The 16,818-nt window shown below is 45.5% G+C and overlaps 1 protein-coding gene across 1 annotated transcript; it reads right to left on the bottom strand.

The window, feature by feature from the left end:
• Positions 1–748: 748 nt before the first annotated feature.
• LOC125247985 (immunoglobulin lambda-like polypeptide 1) lies at positions 749–11,304 on the bottom strand. Its single transcript, XM_048159539.1, has 4 exons — positions 11,111–11,304; positions 6,938–7,133; positions 2,082–2,406; positions 749–1,949 (listed from the first exon to the last, which is right to left on the bottom strand). Exons 1-4 carry the CDS (start codon positions 11,302–11,304, stop codon positions 1,828–1,830), a joined length of 837 nt encoding a protein of 278 aa, XP_048015496.1. The 3' UTR covers positions 749–1,827.
• Between the last annotated feature and the right edge of the window lie 5,514 nt (positions 11,305–16,818).

Below are 16,818 nucleotides of genomic sequence, written 5' to 3'. Positions count from 1 at the left end.
AGCTGCAGATGAAGAGCGCCAGCTGTTTGTTTACATCCATTTTCAAAATCCCGCGCACAGTGTGTTGCTTAGCAGCGGTCTCAATCGTAAACGTTTGTGTTCTTCTCCGACTGTCAACGATTAAAATCGGCTCCAGTCGAAGGAAACAATCGGTATGTGTGTTCAGTTCAGTCTTAGAATGTTTCAGCTAATCGTTAGGTGTGTCCCCGGCTTAAGTCATACTTCAACATGCTTTCTACTTTATACTCACCATTCATCTCCTCTGTCCAGATCTGTGCCTCTGATTTAAATAAAGTTTTTGTGTTACTCACCTGTCTGTTCCTTTCTGTGATGTGACAGTTAGTTTTTAGATGGTCTTTTTGTGGAAGATGAAAAAAGCTTCTGAAAATATAGCAACAGAAATCATAATCAAGTAGTAAAGGAATACATCTTTACAAAATAACAAAGGTACATAGTAGAAGTAGAAACATTCTGCAGCTCCCATTCTCCTTTATGTGAAGTGCATCATAAAATACAAATGCCAGTATATTTAGAGTAAATTAATTTTATTGGATTACTACCATTACATACTGTAATAATATTTAGTATTCATTTATACCTCATTTTCAAATAAATGTTTAATTTGTGTATGTATGTATATACACATACATATTATATAATATATATAATATTGCATGAAATATTTAAATCCACCCAGAAAGAAACTAGTAAGATAGGATACATTGATAATCTCACTTTTTTTTTTTCAAAAGAATAATTTGAATTGCAAATGTGATGTTTTTAGTAAGGTTTTCTTAAAGAAATAAGGTTTAACATGCATGTTTGGTGTTACATCGAAAGCAAAGGTGGTAATGCTTCTTGAAATATTAAAGATACAATAAAATGCTAGGACAGATTTAATCCAGATTTATGCCTCTATGTATTTATATCTTTAACATCAAGAATGTCACCTGTTGTTTGAAATGACACAAAAGTGAAATATAGTTTATTTTATTTTAGTTTTATTTTATTTTCAGATTGCTCAGTTGATTAATAGATCGGAAACACTTTTCAGTAAGGTCTCATTTGTAAACATGCAGTAAATGCTATGACTAACATGAAATAACAAAAATATTCTAACAATAAAAAGCTGTTAGAAAAGTTGTTTCTGACTGTGAGCTAACGTGAACATGAACATTAAGACAAGTTAATAAATACTTTTTTGGCACAAGAAGTATTCTCGTTGCTTTATAATACAACAATATTTGGCGATGGCCGATTTTAAAACACTGCTTTGAATGTTTTGTTTAGATTCAGATCCTTTCTTGATCTTGAGAAGTTCAGTGGCATTGCTGTCTATGCAGGCCTCACTGAGCCATCGGATTTCAAGTTGTATTCCGAAGATGAACGAAGGTACGGGTGTAGAACAATGTAAGGGTGAGGAATAAATTACATTAATTTCATTTTTGGGTAAACTAACCCTTTAATATAACCTCTGTTCCCTGAGAACATGGAATGACACACTGCATCAATGACACTATTGGGGAACACCTCTATGTGAACTGGTGTCTGAAATGCTTATCAAATCACAGCAATTGTATAGTATATAAGGGGTGCCTAGAGAACATGTCATCTGCTTATTTTCTGTAGAGACTGTTCAGCAGGCAGCCCCAAGGCATGGCAGGGAGATGCAGTGTCTCATTACCTGTTCTAAGGGAAAAGAGGTTACATTAGACATTCCCTTTCTGGAGGATGTCAATGGGACAAGAACTATTGTTAACTAATGAAACCTTATTGTAAACTTTTACCATTGGAACTTTTCAAAGTGTGCTTCCATGGTTCCATAGGTCAGTTGCAGCTTTTTCCTTTAATGAGAAACAATGTTCCAGCAGCGACTCCCAACAGTCCAAGAGTCAGACCCATTCCACAGAACACAGCTGGACCAACACCTGGGAGGGCAACTTCAACATCTGGACAACACATGCATAGGATATTGGAGGGTGCATGAATATGATAAAAGCTTTCTGTTATTATTATTATTATTGTTATGTTGGACTGTACTGAAACATTATGTCTGTTGATTCTATTTGAATCCCACTCACCCCATATTTTGGTCTGAGGTTGACCCTGGAGGGCTCTGTGGTTCACCGTGCAGCTGTAAATGTCTCCTTCAGCAGGTGTAAACTTGAGAGTGGAGAATATGTTAAATGTACCATCTGTCCTTGGATGGTACTGACTTAAACTCATACCCTCTGTCACATTAACATTATTCTTAGTCCATGAGATGCTGAGAGATGGAGGGTAGAAGCCAGTCACATGACAGACAAGGGTGTTCAGAATACCCAGCTGTACATTATCCTTTGGATAGATGGAAGTCTGAGGTGCATCTAGAAACAGATAGAACTTAATAACAGATAGAAACTTTATTCATTCATTCTTCAGTTAATTCAAATAAAAGTAGATATCTTTACACACATTAAGCTATATTGTTAAGGTGTTATAAAGGAATTCATTAGCCCCTTTCACGCATAGTCTTTTTAACGTTAAGAGATCATGTGTGAATAGGACCTTTCAAAAATACCAATAAATTGTAAATTACTTGTATGAAAAAAAGAAGCATGTACAAGTCAGAATGTGTTGATGTAAAAATCTGCTTTGGGCACAAAGTTCTTATGGAGATGATGTGAATACTGCGCAGTAAGCGCCACTGCTTTTTAATAGTTTTTTCTTTAAAAATTTGCATTAGATTTTAAAGGATTAGTTCACTTTCTAATTAAAATTTCCTGATAATTTACTCACCCCCATGTCATCCAAGATATTCATGTCTTTCTTTCTTCAGTCAAAAAGAAATTAAGGTTTTTGATGAAAACATTCCAGGATTTTTCTCCATATAGTGGACTTCAATGGAGCCCAAACGGCTGAAGGTCAAAATTACAGTTTACAGCGATCTCAGCCGAGAAATAAGGGTCTTATCTAGAGAAACTATCGCTCATTTTCTAAATTTTTTTTTATACGTTTTAACCATAAATGCTCATCTTGAACTAGCTCTCTTCTTCTTGTCCATTTGAATTCCAGCAGTGTAGACACTGCTAAGTGTATTACTGCCCTCCTCAGGTCAAAGTTTGAACTAAATTGTCATATACAATATTGTAGTGCAAGTGTTGGAGAGGAAAGGAGACTGCTAGGCTCTGTAATACGGTATACACCCCTGTTCGGTCAAATGAGGAGACTGGAGCTTCCAAAGTATTGAATATTAGTCAAAACAAAACATAACAGAGTGGAAATAGATTACAAATAAATCAGATCCTTAATACTAACATTTCCAATATAATCTTTAAATGATTAAATATGCAGAGGATGTGCAAAGGACAATATAACTACTGTCTGGTCCCAAATTGTAAATATATTAATAAATCATTTTAACAAACAATGAATCCCAAATAACCTTCAAAAGTATACGGGTTAAATCTTTCCAAAGTATCAAAACATGAGCGATTACAGATCGATACATGTAAACTGTAACATTTGAATCTGTATTTAGTAGAAATTACTAGCATATATTGTTTGTCTATCGAACAGCACACATGAAACGTTACATGTCCGTGCATGCCCGTGCAAATGTACAAAATTAAATAATAGAAAAAATAATAATAATCGAAGAAAACTTACTTTATGGTCATGAACTAACACTTTGAAACACCAAAAAAAAAAAAAAAAAAAATCCGAAATAACAGGCAGGAAAAACTAAGTGCGCAGTTGCCGGTGTTATGAAATATTTGGTGTCTGAGATTTTTGGTGACACGGAGCTTACATGAATATTCACGAGTTTCCTGTTTTGTGTTAAAGCGGCACTGAAAATTTTAGTGCACGCTCTTCGGCTTACATTAAAGGTAATTAGCCTATGTTTCAGCGTTAAACGAAGTCAAGCTTATATTCTAACTGTTATTGATGCACAAGATTTTATATATAAACTATATTGTGTTATATTTCAAATATCAAAAATCCTGTCATAGGTCTACATCTGCTGTGTATTGACATTACACTGATGAAGTTTGAAGCAAATCAGGTAAAAATAAGAGGGTGATCTCAAAACATTTCAAAAAGTGATACACTTCCTGCTGCCAGTTTGGTGGCGCTATAACTTTGACTCACAATAGTCACATCCATGTGATCAGACTCCTATAAAGAACACACTCGTGAAGTTTCATAAAGATCAATATATGTATGCAGACGTTATAACACATTTCCTGTTTCCTTTTTCTCGCCATAAATTCGTTGCCTCGCCACGGCCAAACCGTTCGAGATATCAAAAATCCCCTGGCAATTTTTAATCATCAGTGTCTTGACTTCATGCTGACCGAGTTTGGTGGCGATCGGATTAATCGTCTAGGAGGAGTATATCAAATTCCAGAGCATGCGTTTTTCAAACAACCCTTAATAGCTGACTTCCTGTTGGCGTGGTGTTTAACTTAGAGCACGAAAGTTGTTCGGCCCGATGAGGTCTATATGTGTACTGAGTTTCATACTAATACGTGCAAGCGTGTTTAATATATGGACCAAATTTTCAGACTTTTTCAAGGGGGCGCTGTCGAGCCCCCCTGCCACGCCCGGGTACCAGCCTCTCCGGCGTCCTAATGGCCGCGGATTCCAATGTGTGTGCCAATTTTCAAGAGTTTTTGAGCATGTTAAGGCCCCCAAAAAGCCCCGGAAGACGGAAAAAAATAAAAAAAAAAAAAAAAAAAAAAATAATAATAATCCTTAGAAGAACAAGAGGCCCTGCGCGAATTTCGCTTGGGCCCTAATAATCCTTAGAAAAACAAGAGGGCCCTGCGCGAATTTTCGCTTGGGCCCTAATAACAATAGGTGCCTAAGCACCTTCGGTGCTTGGCCCCTAATAATGTAATATAATATAATATAATATAATATAATATAATATAATATAATATAATATAATATAATATAATAATGTATTTGCTATCAAGGGTAATAACATGCAGTATGTCTGGGGTCAATTTGACACTCCCTTGGGACCGCCCCACTCATGGGTGGTCTCAGGATGCTTCACTGTTGGCATGACACAGGACTCATCATGGCAGCATTCACCTTTTATTTCCCTGGACTAATCATTTTCCAGATTTCTCAAACAGTTGGATGGGGGCTTCATCAGAAAAAAATAACTTCTTTCAGTCTTCTGCTGTACAATCCTTGCTGTACTTGCAGAATTCTAGTCTGATCTTGATGTTTTTCTTGGAGAAAAGTGGCTTCTTTGCTGCCCTTCTTCACCAAGCCACTGTCCAAAAGTCTTGACCACACTGTGCCTACAGATGCACACCTGCTATCAATGTTCCCTCTAAGCTGCGCGCAGAAAAAATAATTATCGCGCAGAGAACAGACATGAAAATCATGTGTGGGGAAATCCATTTGATTGTTGTAGTTTAAATGAGAAATAATTGCAGTGCTCTGGACAACCGCTATAGAGTTATTGTCGCTATAGAGTTAGAACCGGTGAATGCGGTTTACAGGTTTCATAGAAAGAGAACGACTGAGCGCGTGTGAGCTGGCTGGCCCTGAGCCAAATCAGTCGCGGTAAGAATACTGTAATGTTTGCGGACTAAATATATCAATACGAGAGGCAACGCGAAACGAAAAGAAATGTGAAATAAAACGCCATGTTTAATGAAAAGTGGTGGAAATAACGGATGATGGGCACAGAATGCTAACAAAACTCTGAGACATTTACAATCACACACCCACCACAGGTGTAGCTTGAAAACTCAAAATACATCAGTGATATACCTCAGTTTAAATAGATTTGTGTGTGTGGTGGTGTGGGTTTCAGGGATGTTTAGATAACTATAAACGAGTTAATGTTCACTTTTCTTAAAAATATTTAGCAATCAGATCTGTTTAAATGCTTCAGTTTGTTTTCACTTTATAATATATTAAAACAAATGGAAGCATAATACTGTATAATACATAATATAATAATGTATATCAGTTTAAATACTTAAATATTATATTATACTTTTATATTATAATGTAAGCCTAATAAAAAAATGATCTCACAAGGATTGTTTATGGCTCCTTGCCACGAAAAATCTTAACCTCCTGGTATATAAAATCTGGGAAATTCATAAGCAATAAACATGTAATTTTGATGGTTTAACACTGTCTGTTGCTAATAATTGACTGTACAAAAACACATTATGGTTGTCCCAAACCATCATTGTAACTGCTCATATTATATTATTATAAAGAATTGAACTGTCCTGCAGGAGGACAGAAATTATTTTTTAATAGAATTTCTTGGTGAAGACTGGTACAGTTAATACAGCAATGTGAAAAAAAAAATCTCAAGTAACCTAAAATTAACCTAAATGCTTAATTTAGTGACTGAACTGCTTGTTTTTCAAACATATTATTTAATAAATCACTAAGTTACATCAAGGGTCAAATACAATAGAAACGGCACATTAAAGTTAAATGTTACAGTTGCATGATAAAACCATTTTTTTTGTGTGTGTTTACGTTCATTGTACAGGTCTGATATAAAGTATGTTTTTGCTCCGGTGACCAAAATGTGCGCTCAACATAGAAAAGTTTTGCTCAGCGAGAAAAAAAATTAGAGGGAACATTGCCTGCTACCATAATAAATTGCCATTTTTGAAAGGTAATGTACCTTCTTGTGGTTGAGAGACAACAGAAGAGAAAACGTCTTGGTTATGTATATAACCTTAGTTCCCTGAATAGGGAACGAGATGCTGCGTAGTCGCTATGGGAACTATAGTGTGGAGGGGGATAACCCTGAAGAAAATCTTTCCTGCAGGAAATCCAGAACTGCACTGACTGGGAAAACTGAAATGCACTGATTTTCACACCAAGAAGTGAATAATTTCCACTTCAAGGCATACAGTTTCCTCGTGGAGGGAGCTCTGGACTGGAGTATGGTCTCAACAACCTCAGTTGAGAGACCAGAATATATGAGCTGTGCCCCCTCAGAGGCCACACCCACAGCATCCATGACTCCTGGTGGGGGTGCAATATCAGATCGCCTGCCTGAGAGAGAAGGTCCCTCCTGATTGGAATCTCCATTGGAGACCCGTCGAGAAGGGATATCAGGTCCGAGAACCATACTCGGGCTGGCCAGAACGGGGCTATTAAAGATGCCATCGAATTAAAAATTGAATTTATCTTGGCATAGTTAAATAACGTACTCGGTTACTAACGTAACCTCGGTTCCCTGAGATACGGAACGAGTACTGCGTATGGGGAAAGGTCTCCCTTTTTCCCCGCTGCTGAAGCCTTTTTCAATAACGCAGTGTAACTGCATCGTCATTGGTTCAATCATAGACAAGTTGTTGAACCAATGACGGCGCGGCATAGCTGCGCGGCCTATGGCGACAAAGCGTGCGAATATTCCCGCCGAAATGGGCGGGGTTAGGGGCTATATAAGCAGGCGTTTTGCCATAGGATTTCAGTGTAATCGACTGAAGCTACGACCCTGAAGCCGCAGCCTCGTGGCACGGCAAGTGACGCAGTACTCGTTCCGCCACGGCTGGGAACGATATAGCCTGTATTTGGACACATGGGAGGGGGTCCAAAAAGACAAGCGAGAATGCAAAGCCTTAACCGAACCCTAGTTACACTTAAGGAAATAATTCCTGGGGTTGTGTGAGGCGGAACTCACTAGAGGCCGCTTAATCACACTGAAAGAACCCGAGCTTGCAAGGTCGGGACATCGAGATGATAGAATCTGACAAAAGTGGACGGCGAAGACCAGCCGGCCGCCTCACAGATGTCTTGATTGGAAACTCCGTTGGACCAAGCCCACGAGGAAGCCATTCCTCTAGTGGAGTGGGCCCTGACTCCTATGGGGCAGTCTGCACCCAGTGAGGAGTAGCACAGGTTAATAGCGTCCACTATCCAACGGGAAAGGCGCTGTTTTGAGACCGGAGACCCCTTGGTGCGGCCACCAAAACAAACAAAGAGCTGATCCGACTGCCTAAAAGGCCGCGATCGCTCCACATAGGTCCTCAATGCCCTGACTGGGCAGAGTAGCTCCAGCTCTCGTTCATCCGCTGAGGGAGGAAGAGCAGAAAGCGAGATGACCTGAGCTCTAAACGGGGTTGAGAGCACCTTAGGAACGTAGCCATGCCTAGGTTTGAGAACGACCTTCGAGTCTCCAGGCCCAAATTCAAGGCATGCAGGGCTCACAGAGAGGGCCTGCAAATCGCCAACGCGCTTAACCGATGCCAGTGCTAACAGCAGAGCGGTCTTTAGCGTTAAGGGCCTGAGATCGGCTGAACCCATTGGCTTAAAGGGGGTTCCCTTTAAGGCCCTGAGGACCAGTGAGGGGGAACGGTGAGGGGGCGATGAGGATTCAATCGCCTAGCACCCCTCAGGAAACGGATTACAAGGCCGTTACGTCCCACTGATTGGCCAGCAATGGGAGCATGGAATGCCGCAATGGCTGCTACGTAAACCTTAAGAGTAGAAGGGGTGCGCCCCATTTCCAAGCGTTCTTGGAGGAAAGACAGTATGAAGGATACGTCACTCTCCACAGGGTCTATGTTGCGTGAGGAACACCAATCAAAAAAGACAGACCATTTCGGGTCATAGAGGCGTCTCGTGGACGGGGCTCTAGCCTGAGAAATGGTATTTAGGACGTCCCCGGGGAGGCTGGTCGGCTCCCATCGAGGGACCAGAGGTGCAGAGCCCAAAGCTCCGGCTGTGGGTGCCAGATCGTTCTGTTTGCCTGAGAGAGGAGGTCCCGTCTCAGGGGAATTGGCCACGGGGCTCTCAGGGAGAGCTTGAACAGCTCCGAGGACCAAACCTGGTTCCTCCAGAGCGGGGCCACCAGAAGGACTCTGTGTTGGTCTTCTCTGATGCGCCTGATAACCTGAGGGATCAGTGCGATCGGAGGGAAGGCGTAAAGGAGCGTGCTGGGCCATGTATGGGCCAGAGCATCGACTTCCTTCGAGAAAAATGTTGGGCAATGAGAGTTGTCTTCTGAGGCGAAGAGGTCTATCTCTGCCCTCCCGAAGAACTCCCAAATCTTGAGGACTACTTGGGGGTGGAGCATCCACTCGTCGGAGGGGATGTTGCTCCGTGACATCATGTCTGCGCCCAGATTGTTCCTGCCAGGAACATGAGTCGCTCTGAGCGACTGAAGCCTCGGAAGAGCCCATTCCAGAAGACGTTTCGCCAGAGCGCATAAGCGGCTGGACGAGAGACCGCCCTGGTGGTTTAAATATGACACCAATGTCATACTGTCCGATCGAACTAGAACATGACGTCCTGTCAAGTCTGAAAAGACTGAAGGGCCTTCATCACTGCTAGCATCTCTAGGCAGTTGATGTGTAGACGGCTTTCCTTGTGACTCCACGAGCCGAAGGCCGGTCTGCCCTCGCACACAGCGCCCCAACCCGAGTTGGAAGCGTCCGTTGAAAGCACCGTCCTTCGTGAGACTGCCTGTAAGGGTACTCCGCGCTTGAACCACGTAGGGTCCATCCAAGGTTTCAGGGCTAGAAGACAAGCCTGATTGACTTTGAGACATAAGCGGCCGTGCCGCCAGGTGCTGGGAGGAACCCGGAACTTCAACCAGTACTGAAGAGGCCGCATCCGAAGAAGGCCGAGCTGCAGCACCGGGGAGGCAGAAGCCATCAGCCCTAGCAGCCTCTGGAAAAACTTCAGAGGGAGACAGGCTTTGTTCTTGATTGAGGCCGTGAGCTGCTGAATCGCTAGAGCACGCTCCGGCGAGACTACTGCCGTCATACGGACTGAGTCGAAAACTGCCCCCAGAAACTAGATTCGCTGGGTGGGGCACAGCGAGCTCTTGGCTAAGTTGACCCTGAGACCCAGACATTGTAAATGGCTGAGGAGCACGGATCTGTGGTGTTCCAGCTCGGCTCGCGAATGGGCTAGAATGAGTCAGTCGTCGAGATAATTTAGGACCCGGATTCCCATTTGCCTCAGAGGGGAAAGCGCCGCGTCCATGCACTTGGTGAAAGTGCGAGGAGCCAGAGACAGCCCGAAGGGCAGGACCGTATATTGGTACGCCACTCCCTCGTATGCGAATCTCAAGAATCGTCTGTGACGGGGGGCTATCTGGATGTGAAAATACGCATCCTTCAGGTCCAGCGAGCAGAACCAGTCCTTGGGGCAAATGTGCGCGAGGATCTGTTTCAGCGTCAGCATTTTGAACTTCCGTCTCATGAGTGATTCAAAAGTCTGAGGTCTAGAATGGGTCTGAGACCACCATCCTTCTTGGGGACCAGAAAGTAGCGGCTGTAAAAGCCTGACTCGCTCTCTGTCAGGGAAACTATTTCCACAGCTCCCTTTCTTAGCAATGTCATAACTTCGGCTCGGAGGACATGCGCGTCGTCCGGATTGACCGAGGTTTGAAGCACCCCGCCGAAGCGAGGGGGCCGTCATGCAAACTGGAGCGAGTAGCCCTGGGTTACGATCCCCATAACCCATTCTGACACATCGGGGATGGCCTGCCAGGCCTCGGCCCGAGTGGCAAGGGGTTGAATGATATCGGGTGACAGACCGCCGTTGAGGGGGTCGTACACGGAGAGGGGTGGAAGAGGAAATTTGCTCTTTTTTAGATGAGGTAAATATTGTTCGCCGTGAAAACGGCGTTTGGAGTGGGCGCAACAGGTGTGGGCCCAGCTGTCACTTGGAGCATGTTTCCCACGCCCGGAATTAAACGAGGCGGAGGGGAAATTACTCGTGGGAGCTTTTGGGGCTGTCCGGTCGCAACAGGACGATCCCCCATCCTCTTCCTTCCTGACGAATCAGGACGACTTCGGAGGCACCGGGTCCAGCACAATCTTGGGCCGGGGTCCCTGGCGTCTCGGGAAAGGAGGGCGCTTCGCAGGGCGCGAGCGCTGGCGATGCTCCTTGGGTGGCGCTGCCTGTGTTGCGGGTGGAGCTGGCTTGTTCTGCTGAGCCGGCGCAGTCCTGGGGCGGCTGGACGCAGAAGCAGAGCTGGAGCGCTTCGGCAAGAAATGCCTCATAGCCTGAGATGATTTCGCGCTCGGTGAAGCCGTCCACTGCAGGCCCGAAGAGACCAGAGGGAGAGACCGGGGCGTCTAAGAAGGCCGTCTTGTCCAGGTCCTTGATCTACGTTAGGTTGAGCCACAGGTGGCGCTCCAACACTACCAGGCTGGCCATGGAATGCCCGATGGCCTGGGCCGTGGCCTTCGTGGCTCGCAGGGCAAGGTCGGTGGCACTGCGAAGGTCCTTGAAAGCCGGCGCTCCAATTCCAGACTCTTCCAGCGAGCGGAGGAGTTTGGCCTGGAAGACCTGAAATATGGCCATTGTATGGAGCGTGGAGGCAGCCTGGCCCGCCGAGGTGTAAGCCCGTCCAGCCAAAGTAGAGGTGGTCTGACAGGGCTTGGAAGGAAGGGCCCTCTTAGTCTTCCATCCCACAGCCGCGGGAGGGCAGAGGTGAGCAGCCACCGCTTCGTCTAGGGGTGGCAGGTGCTCGTATCCCTTCTCCTTCGGTGAGGGCGGAGCGGTGCGTTGTGTGAAGGCGGGCGGAATACGGAGCGCCATGACTTCGTGAGCTCCTCGTGGACCTCAGGAAAAAAGGGCGCTGAGCGCTGGCGAGGTGCTTGGCGGCGGCCTGGCAGGAACCACTTGTCCAGGCGGCTGCGAGACGGCTCCTCTGGAGGGGCCCACTCGAGGTCCAGCTCTTCCACGGCTCTGGACAGGATGCGGAAAAGTTCGGCATCCATGCCCTGGCCGTGCTCAATGGGCTCCAAGGGATGCGGGGGAGCGGGGTCATCCGGCTGGCCAGTCCATCCTTCCGCTTCGGAAGCCGCAAGTGACATGGAGTCATCCTGCTCATCGTCTGTTCCTCCGAATGAGACAAGGTCACTTGCTTCGGCAGAGGGACGCTGCTCAGGGCGAGAGAACAAGACGGGAGAGAGTTCCCTCGGAGGAGAAGGCGAGGCACGCGGGGGCTGGGCCGGCGTGAGCTCGCCTAACTCCGGGCGCTGTGCCGCTCTACCCCGCTGTCTCTTCCTGGCCGGTTCGCGGGAGGAAGGAGACGGGAGGGCGCGAGCTGAAATCGCTCTTTTAGAGCGGCGTTAAGCCGCGGGTGAAGCTCTCAGGCGGCGCGCCGGATGGCAGCAGGGGACGCACAGGAAGCGGCCGGGAGCGGGAAGCGGGAGACGGCGGCTCGACGACGGCGCTGAAGCTGCAGTCAGTGAGGGCGCCGGCGCTGTCCTCAACCGGCGAGTCCAGGCGAGTCCGCTGCGGGAGCCTCTTCAGACGGCGGCGAGAGCTGTCAGGAAGGCGGCGAGCTTCTTCGGCTTCAGGCAGAGATCAGCGAAGAGAAGTAGAGGTCGTCGCTGAAGGAGAAAACACTGAAATCCTATGGCGAAACGCCTGCTTATATAGGCCCTAACCCCGCCCATTTCGGCGGGAATATTCGCGCGCTTTGTCGCCATAGGCCGCGCAGCTATGCCGCGCCGTCATTAGTTCAACAACTTGTCTATGAGTGAACCAATGACGATGCAGTTACACTGCGTTATTGAAAAAGGCTTCAGCAGCGGGGAAAAAGGGAGACCTTTCCCCATACGCAGTACGAGTGAAGTATCGAAAGGGAACAAGAGTTCAGTACATGGAAATGACATACAGTGAGTCTCAAACACCATTGTTTCCTCCTTATATAAATCTCATTTGTTTAAAAGACCTCTGGAAAACAGGCGAATCTCAACATAAGACCGACTGTTACATAACAGTCGGGGTGTATGCCCCCAATATTTGCATATGCCAGCCCATGTTCAAGCCATTCGACAAGGGCAAAACATCTGGATGTGCACAGCTGAATCATCAGATTAGGTAAGCAAGCACGAACAATAGAGGAAAATGGTATATGGAGCAATAATAACTGACATGATCCATGATAACATGATATTTTTAGTGATATTTGTAAATTGTCTTTCTAAATGTTTCGTTAGCATGTTGCTAATGTACTGTTAAATGTGGCTAAAGTTACGATCATTTCTTACTGTATTCACGGAGACAAGAGTCGTCGCTATTTTCATTTTTAAACACTTGCGGTCTGTATAATTCATAAACACAACTTCATTCTTTATAAATCTCTCCAACAGTGTAGCATTAGCCCGTTAGCCACGGAGCATAGCCTCAAACTCATTCAGAATCAAATGCAAACATCCAAATAAATACTATACTCACAGGAATCGATGTATGCAAGATGAACACTTTGTAAAGATCCATTTTGGGGTTATATTAGCTGTGTGAACTTTGTGTTTGCTGTTTAAGGCAGTTGAGAGCTCGCGCGGGCGGGGGAGTGGGAGATTTAAAGGGGCCGCATGCTTAATCGGTGCATATGTAATAATGGCTCAAAATAGACAGTTAAAAAAATTAATAAAAAAAAAAATATATGGGGTATTTTGAGCTGCAACTTCACAGACACGTTCAGGGGGCACCTTAGACTTATATTACATCTTTTGAAAAGGGGATTTAGGGCACCTTTAATAACAGACGGGCCCCGTCCCGGCGTACTCTCTCCAGAACTCCCGGGAGCAGCACAATCGGGGGAAATGCGTACAGCGGTAACCTCGGCCACAGCTGTACCATAGCATCCAGCCCAAGAGGTGCTGGGTTTGACATTGAGAACCACAGTGGACAGTGAGTCATCTCTCGAGACGCAAACAGATCAGCTTGGGCTTCGCCATAGTTCTCCCATAAGAGCTTCACCACCTCGGGGTGAATTCTCCATTCCCCAGGCCTCAGCCCCTGCCTCGACAGGATGTCTGCTCCCACATTCAGGTACCCTGGGATGTAAACTGCTCTGAGGGAGAGCAGTTTCCCTTGGGACCACAAGAGGATCTGATTCGCCAACTTGTAAAGTGGGCGTGATCTCAAACCCCCTTGATGATTTATATATGAGATCACTGCTGTGTTGTCTGATCGAACTAACACATGCTGATCTCTGAGGTCTGGGAGGAAGTATTTCAAAGCTGGAAATACCGACTCAGGGTCTGTGGCAGGACCATCATCTCTCGTGGCACATAAATTGCCTGGAGATGATGGTCCTGCCACAGACCCTGAGTCAAGCGACCACTCATGATCGCCGTGAGGGATGCATCCGTCGTTAGAGTGACTCGACGAATGATAGCCCCCAACACAGGTCCCTGGGACAGAAACCAAGGTTTCTTCCATATGTCTAGAGCACGTAAGCATCGCTGCATGACTCTGATCATACAAAATGAATTCCCCCTCGGTGAGAACCCCTTGGTTTTGAGCCACCACTGTAGTGGTCTCATGTTCAGCAGGCCAAAAGGTATTACGTTGGACGCTGCCGCCATAAGACCTAACAGTTTCTGGAACTGTTTGACAGTGAGTGACTGGCCTAGCTTTATGTGTGAGACAGTCGATGGGATTGATGTCATGCGCGCCGGAGATAGACGGGCCTGCATAATCACCGAATCCCATACCACGCCTAGATAAGTGGTTCTCTGAGCTGGAGAAAGCACACTTTTCTTTGCGTTTCGTCTCAACCCCAACCTTCTCATATGAGCGAGAACAACATCTATGTTGAACCATCACGATGTTGAACCGCCATCTGCTCTGATTGAGCCAGAATCAACCAAACGTCTATGTAGTTCAGTATGCGGATGCCCTGCATACACAAGGGTGCCAGAGCCGCATCTACACATTTTGTGAAGGTTCGGGGTGACAGTGCTAGGCCTAAGGGAAGAACCCTGTATTTTTAAGCTTCATCCCCGAAAGCAAACCTTAGGAACTTCCTGTGTTGAGGAAGGATTGATACATGAAAGTATGCGTCCTTTAGATCTATCGTGACGAACCAGTCCATGGATCTGATTTGTGACACGATGTGTTTGACTGTCAGCATTTTGAACTTGAGTTTTGCTACTGATGAAGATCTAAAATCGGACGCAACCCTCCGTCTTTCTTTGGCACAATGAAATAGTTGGCTGTAAAACCCTGACTCCCTGCTGGGAGGAGGAACCCTTTCTATAGCCTCCTTTCGCAAGAGTGTCTCTACTTCTTGTGCCATCACAAGAGCCTGCTCGGAATTCACCACTGTGGGTAGGACCCCATTGAAATTAGGTGGGCGTGTTCAAAACTGAATCACATACCCTCTTTCTATCGTGTGCAGGACCCACTGAGATATTTTGGACAGATTTTTCCACTCTGGTGGAATATGGGCAGCCAGCACAGTGCCCTGAAGCGGAACCCCGGCAGGGAACAACTGTGCTGACTGCAGAGAAAGCATGCCACCCTTGGGTGACACGCGAGGAACTACTGCGCCCCGGTTTGACAGCAGGGTTAGCAGAGCGCCTCCCTGAGGGCACCGAAGATTCACGGGCACCGATTTAAGAGGTGAACACCGTTTGTCTCCAGAGGGGACCACCATCAGGATCCTACCACTCCTGGCGTCAGGATTTCTTTGCTGAAGCCCTCTTAGCTGCAATGACAGTCCTTAGATCTGTCTTGCCTCTAGAGGGCTTCGGCTGAGAGCGGCGCTCCGCCTCCCAGCTCCTCGGAGGTGGAGCACGGGTAGCAATGCTCTGCTTCTGGTGTTGTCTATGCTGTGAGGAGCTGGTACTCGGCTTCGGCTGCTCCCGCCCAGACGTGGGCACAACGAGGAAGAAACTGCTGCATAGCAGCAGCCTGCTTCCTCATCTCCTGAAACCTTTCGGTGACGGTGTTAATAGTGTCACCGAAAAGGCGAGAAGGACTTAGTGGGGCATCCAGCAAAAAGGACTTGTCTCTGTCCTTAATGTCAGACAGATTCAGCCACAAGTGATGCTCCGTGGCCACCAGGGGCCCGTTCTTCGTACGTCGCTTATTACATCCGAGATCAAATGACACATACAAGATAATATCATCGTGCTAATCATGATCCGGCTAATTGGGTTCTTCGAACACACCTGTTGTGTATGATTAGTATCGCTGGATTTAGTTATCTGAGATAATTGCGCGTTCATGTGTTGGCTTAAAAGGGGATATGTATCGATAGTAGAAACATTGATCAGCAATGCAGCGATTGGCTGGAGTCAAGACGGCAACGTAATGACATCATAGAATGAGAAAAGACACCTGACGAAAAACTTGACGAATTTCTAGACATTTATAAGGAAACAGCCAAGCGAATAAATGACAGAAGAACGACATAAATGTTAGATAAATTAAATGTGCACTATTTTTTTTTTTTTACATGATTACCCAATTATTTAGGCTATATTCACAATTTCTATTATTTGTACATTCAATTTTTTTTATTTCAATGTTGTAATTAGCAACTAATTTACCTTTGAAGCATATTTGACTGCATTAATTAAAGTTTCTTAAGGGTCAAGATCAAGTTATCTGCATCTCCTGCGCTTCATCAAGCCACTCCCATAATATATGTTGCGGTTCAAATGCACAAATGCATGTATGGCATAGACATCTGTACATCATGTGTGTAAAACTCCAATAAAAAATATTACGTAATTATTCCCTCACGAATGAATCTCTCACAGAGTAAAACTGTCGGTGTCTATATTATGACACTACATGGCATTATAGTGTTATTTGCAAATTTATTTTTAAATCATTATTATTGTCCCTGGTTTACATTAGGGTACTCTTATGGGAAAGTAGCAGAGGCTGGGACAGACTTTAAACATCACCTCCGCTTAAAAAGATGCAATCTAATCCTGTTTACATGAAATAAGCCTGCTCCCGAGCAGGTTTGAGCTTACGGACCTGTTGCTATGACAGCAAGTCTAGGATGAGCTTCGAAGAACCAAACGATCCAAGATCATGCCAAATCGTCAACAATCAAAT

The sequence above is a fragment of the Megalobrama amblycephala genome, linkage group LG15 (assembly GCF_018812025.1).
Source record: "Megalobrama amblycephala isolate DHTTF-2021 linkage group LG15, ASM1881202v1, whole genome shotgun sequence".
Classification (NCBI taxonomy): Eukaryota; Metazoa; Chordata; class Actinopteri; order Cypriniformes; family Xenocyprididae; genus Megalobrama; species Megalobrama amblycephala.
The sequence above is the reverse complement of the archived record's forward strand: the minus strand, read 5'-3'. Positions and strand labels throughout refer to the sequence as shown.

What these genes read in the sequence shown, in the direction of transcription:
- LOC125247985 (XM_048159539.1), bottom strand. Translation starts at nt 11,304, where the DNA reads ATGGCCATATTTCAGGTCTTCCAGGCCAAACTCCTCCGCTCGCTGGAA. An exon ending in CACCTGTGGCTCAACCTAAC is followed by an intron (nt 7,134 to 11,110) that starts GTAGATCAAGGA and finishes CATCTTTAATAG; the next exon opens with CCCCGTTCTGGCCAGCCCGA. An exon ending in ATTCTGGTCTCTCAACTGAG is followed by an intron (nt 2,407 to 6,937) that starts GTTGTTGAGACC and finishes AAGAATGAATGA; the next exon opens with ATAAAGTTTCTATCTGTTAT.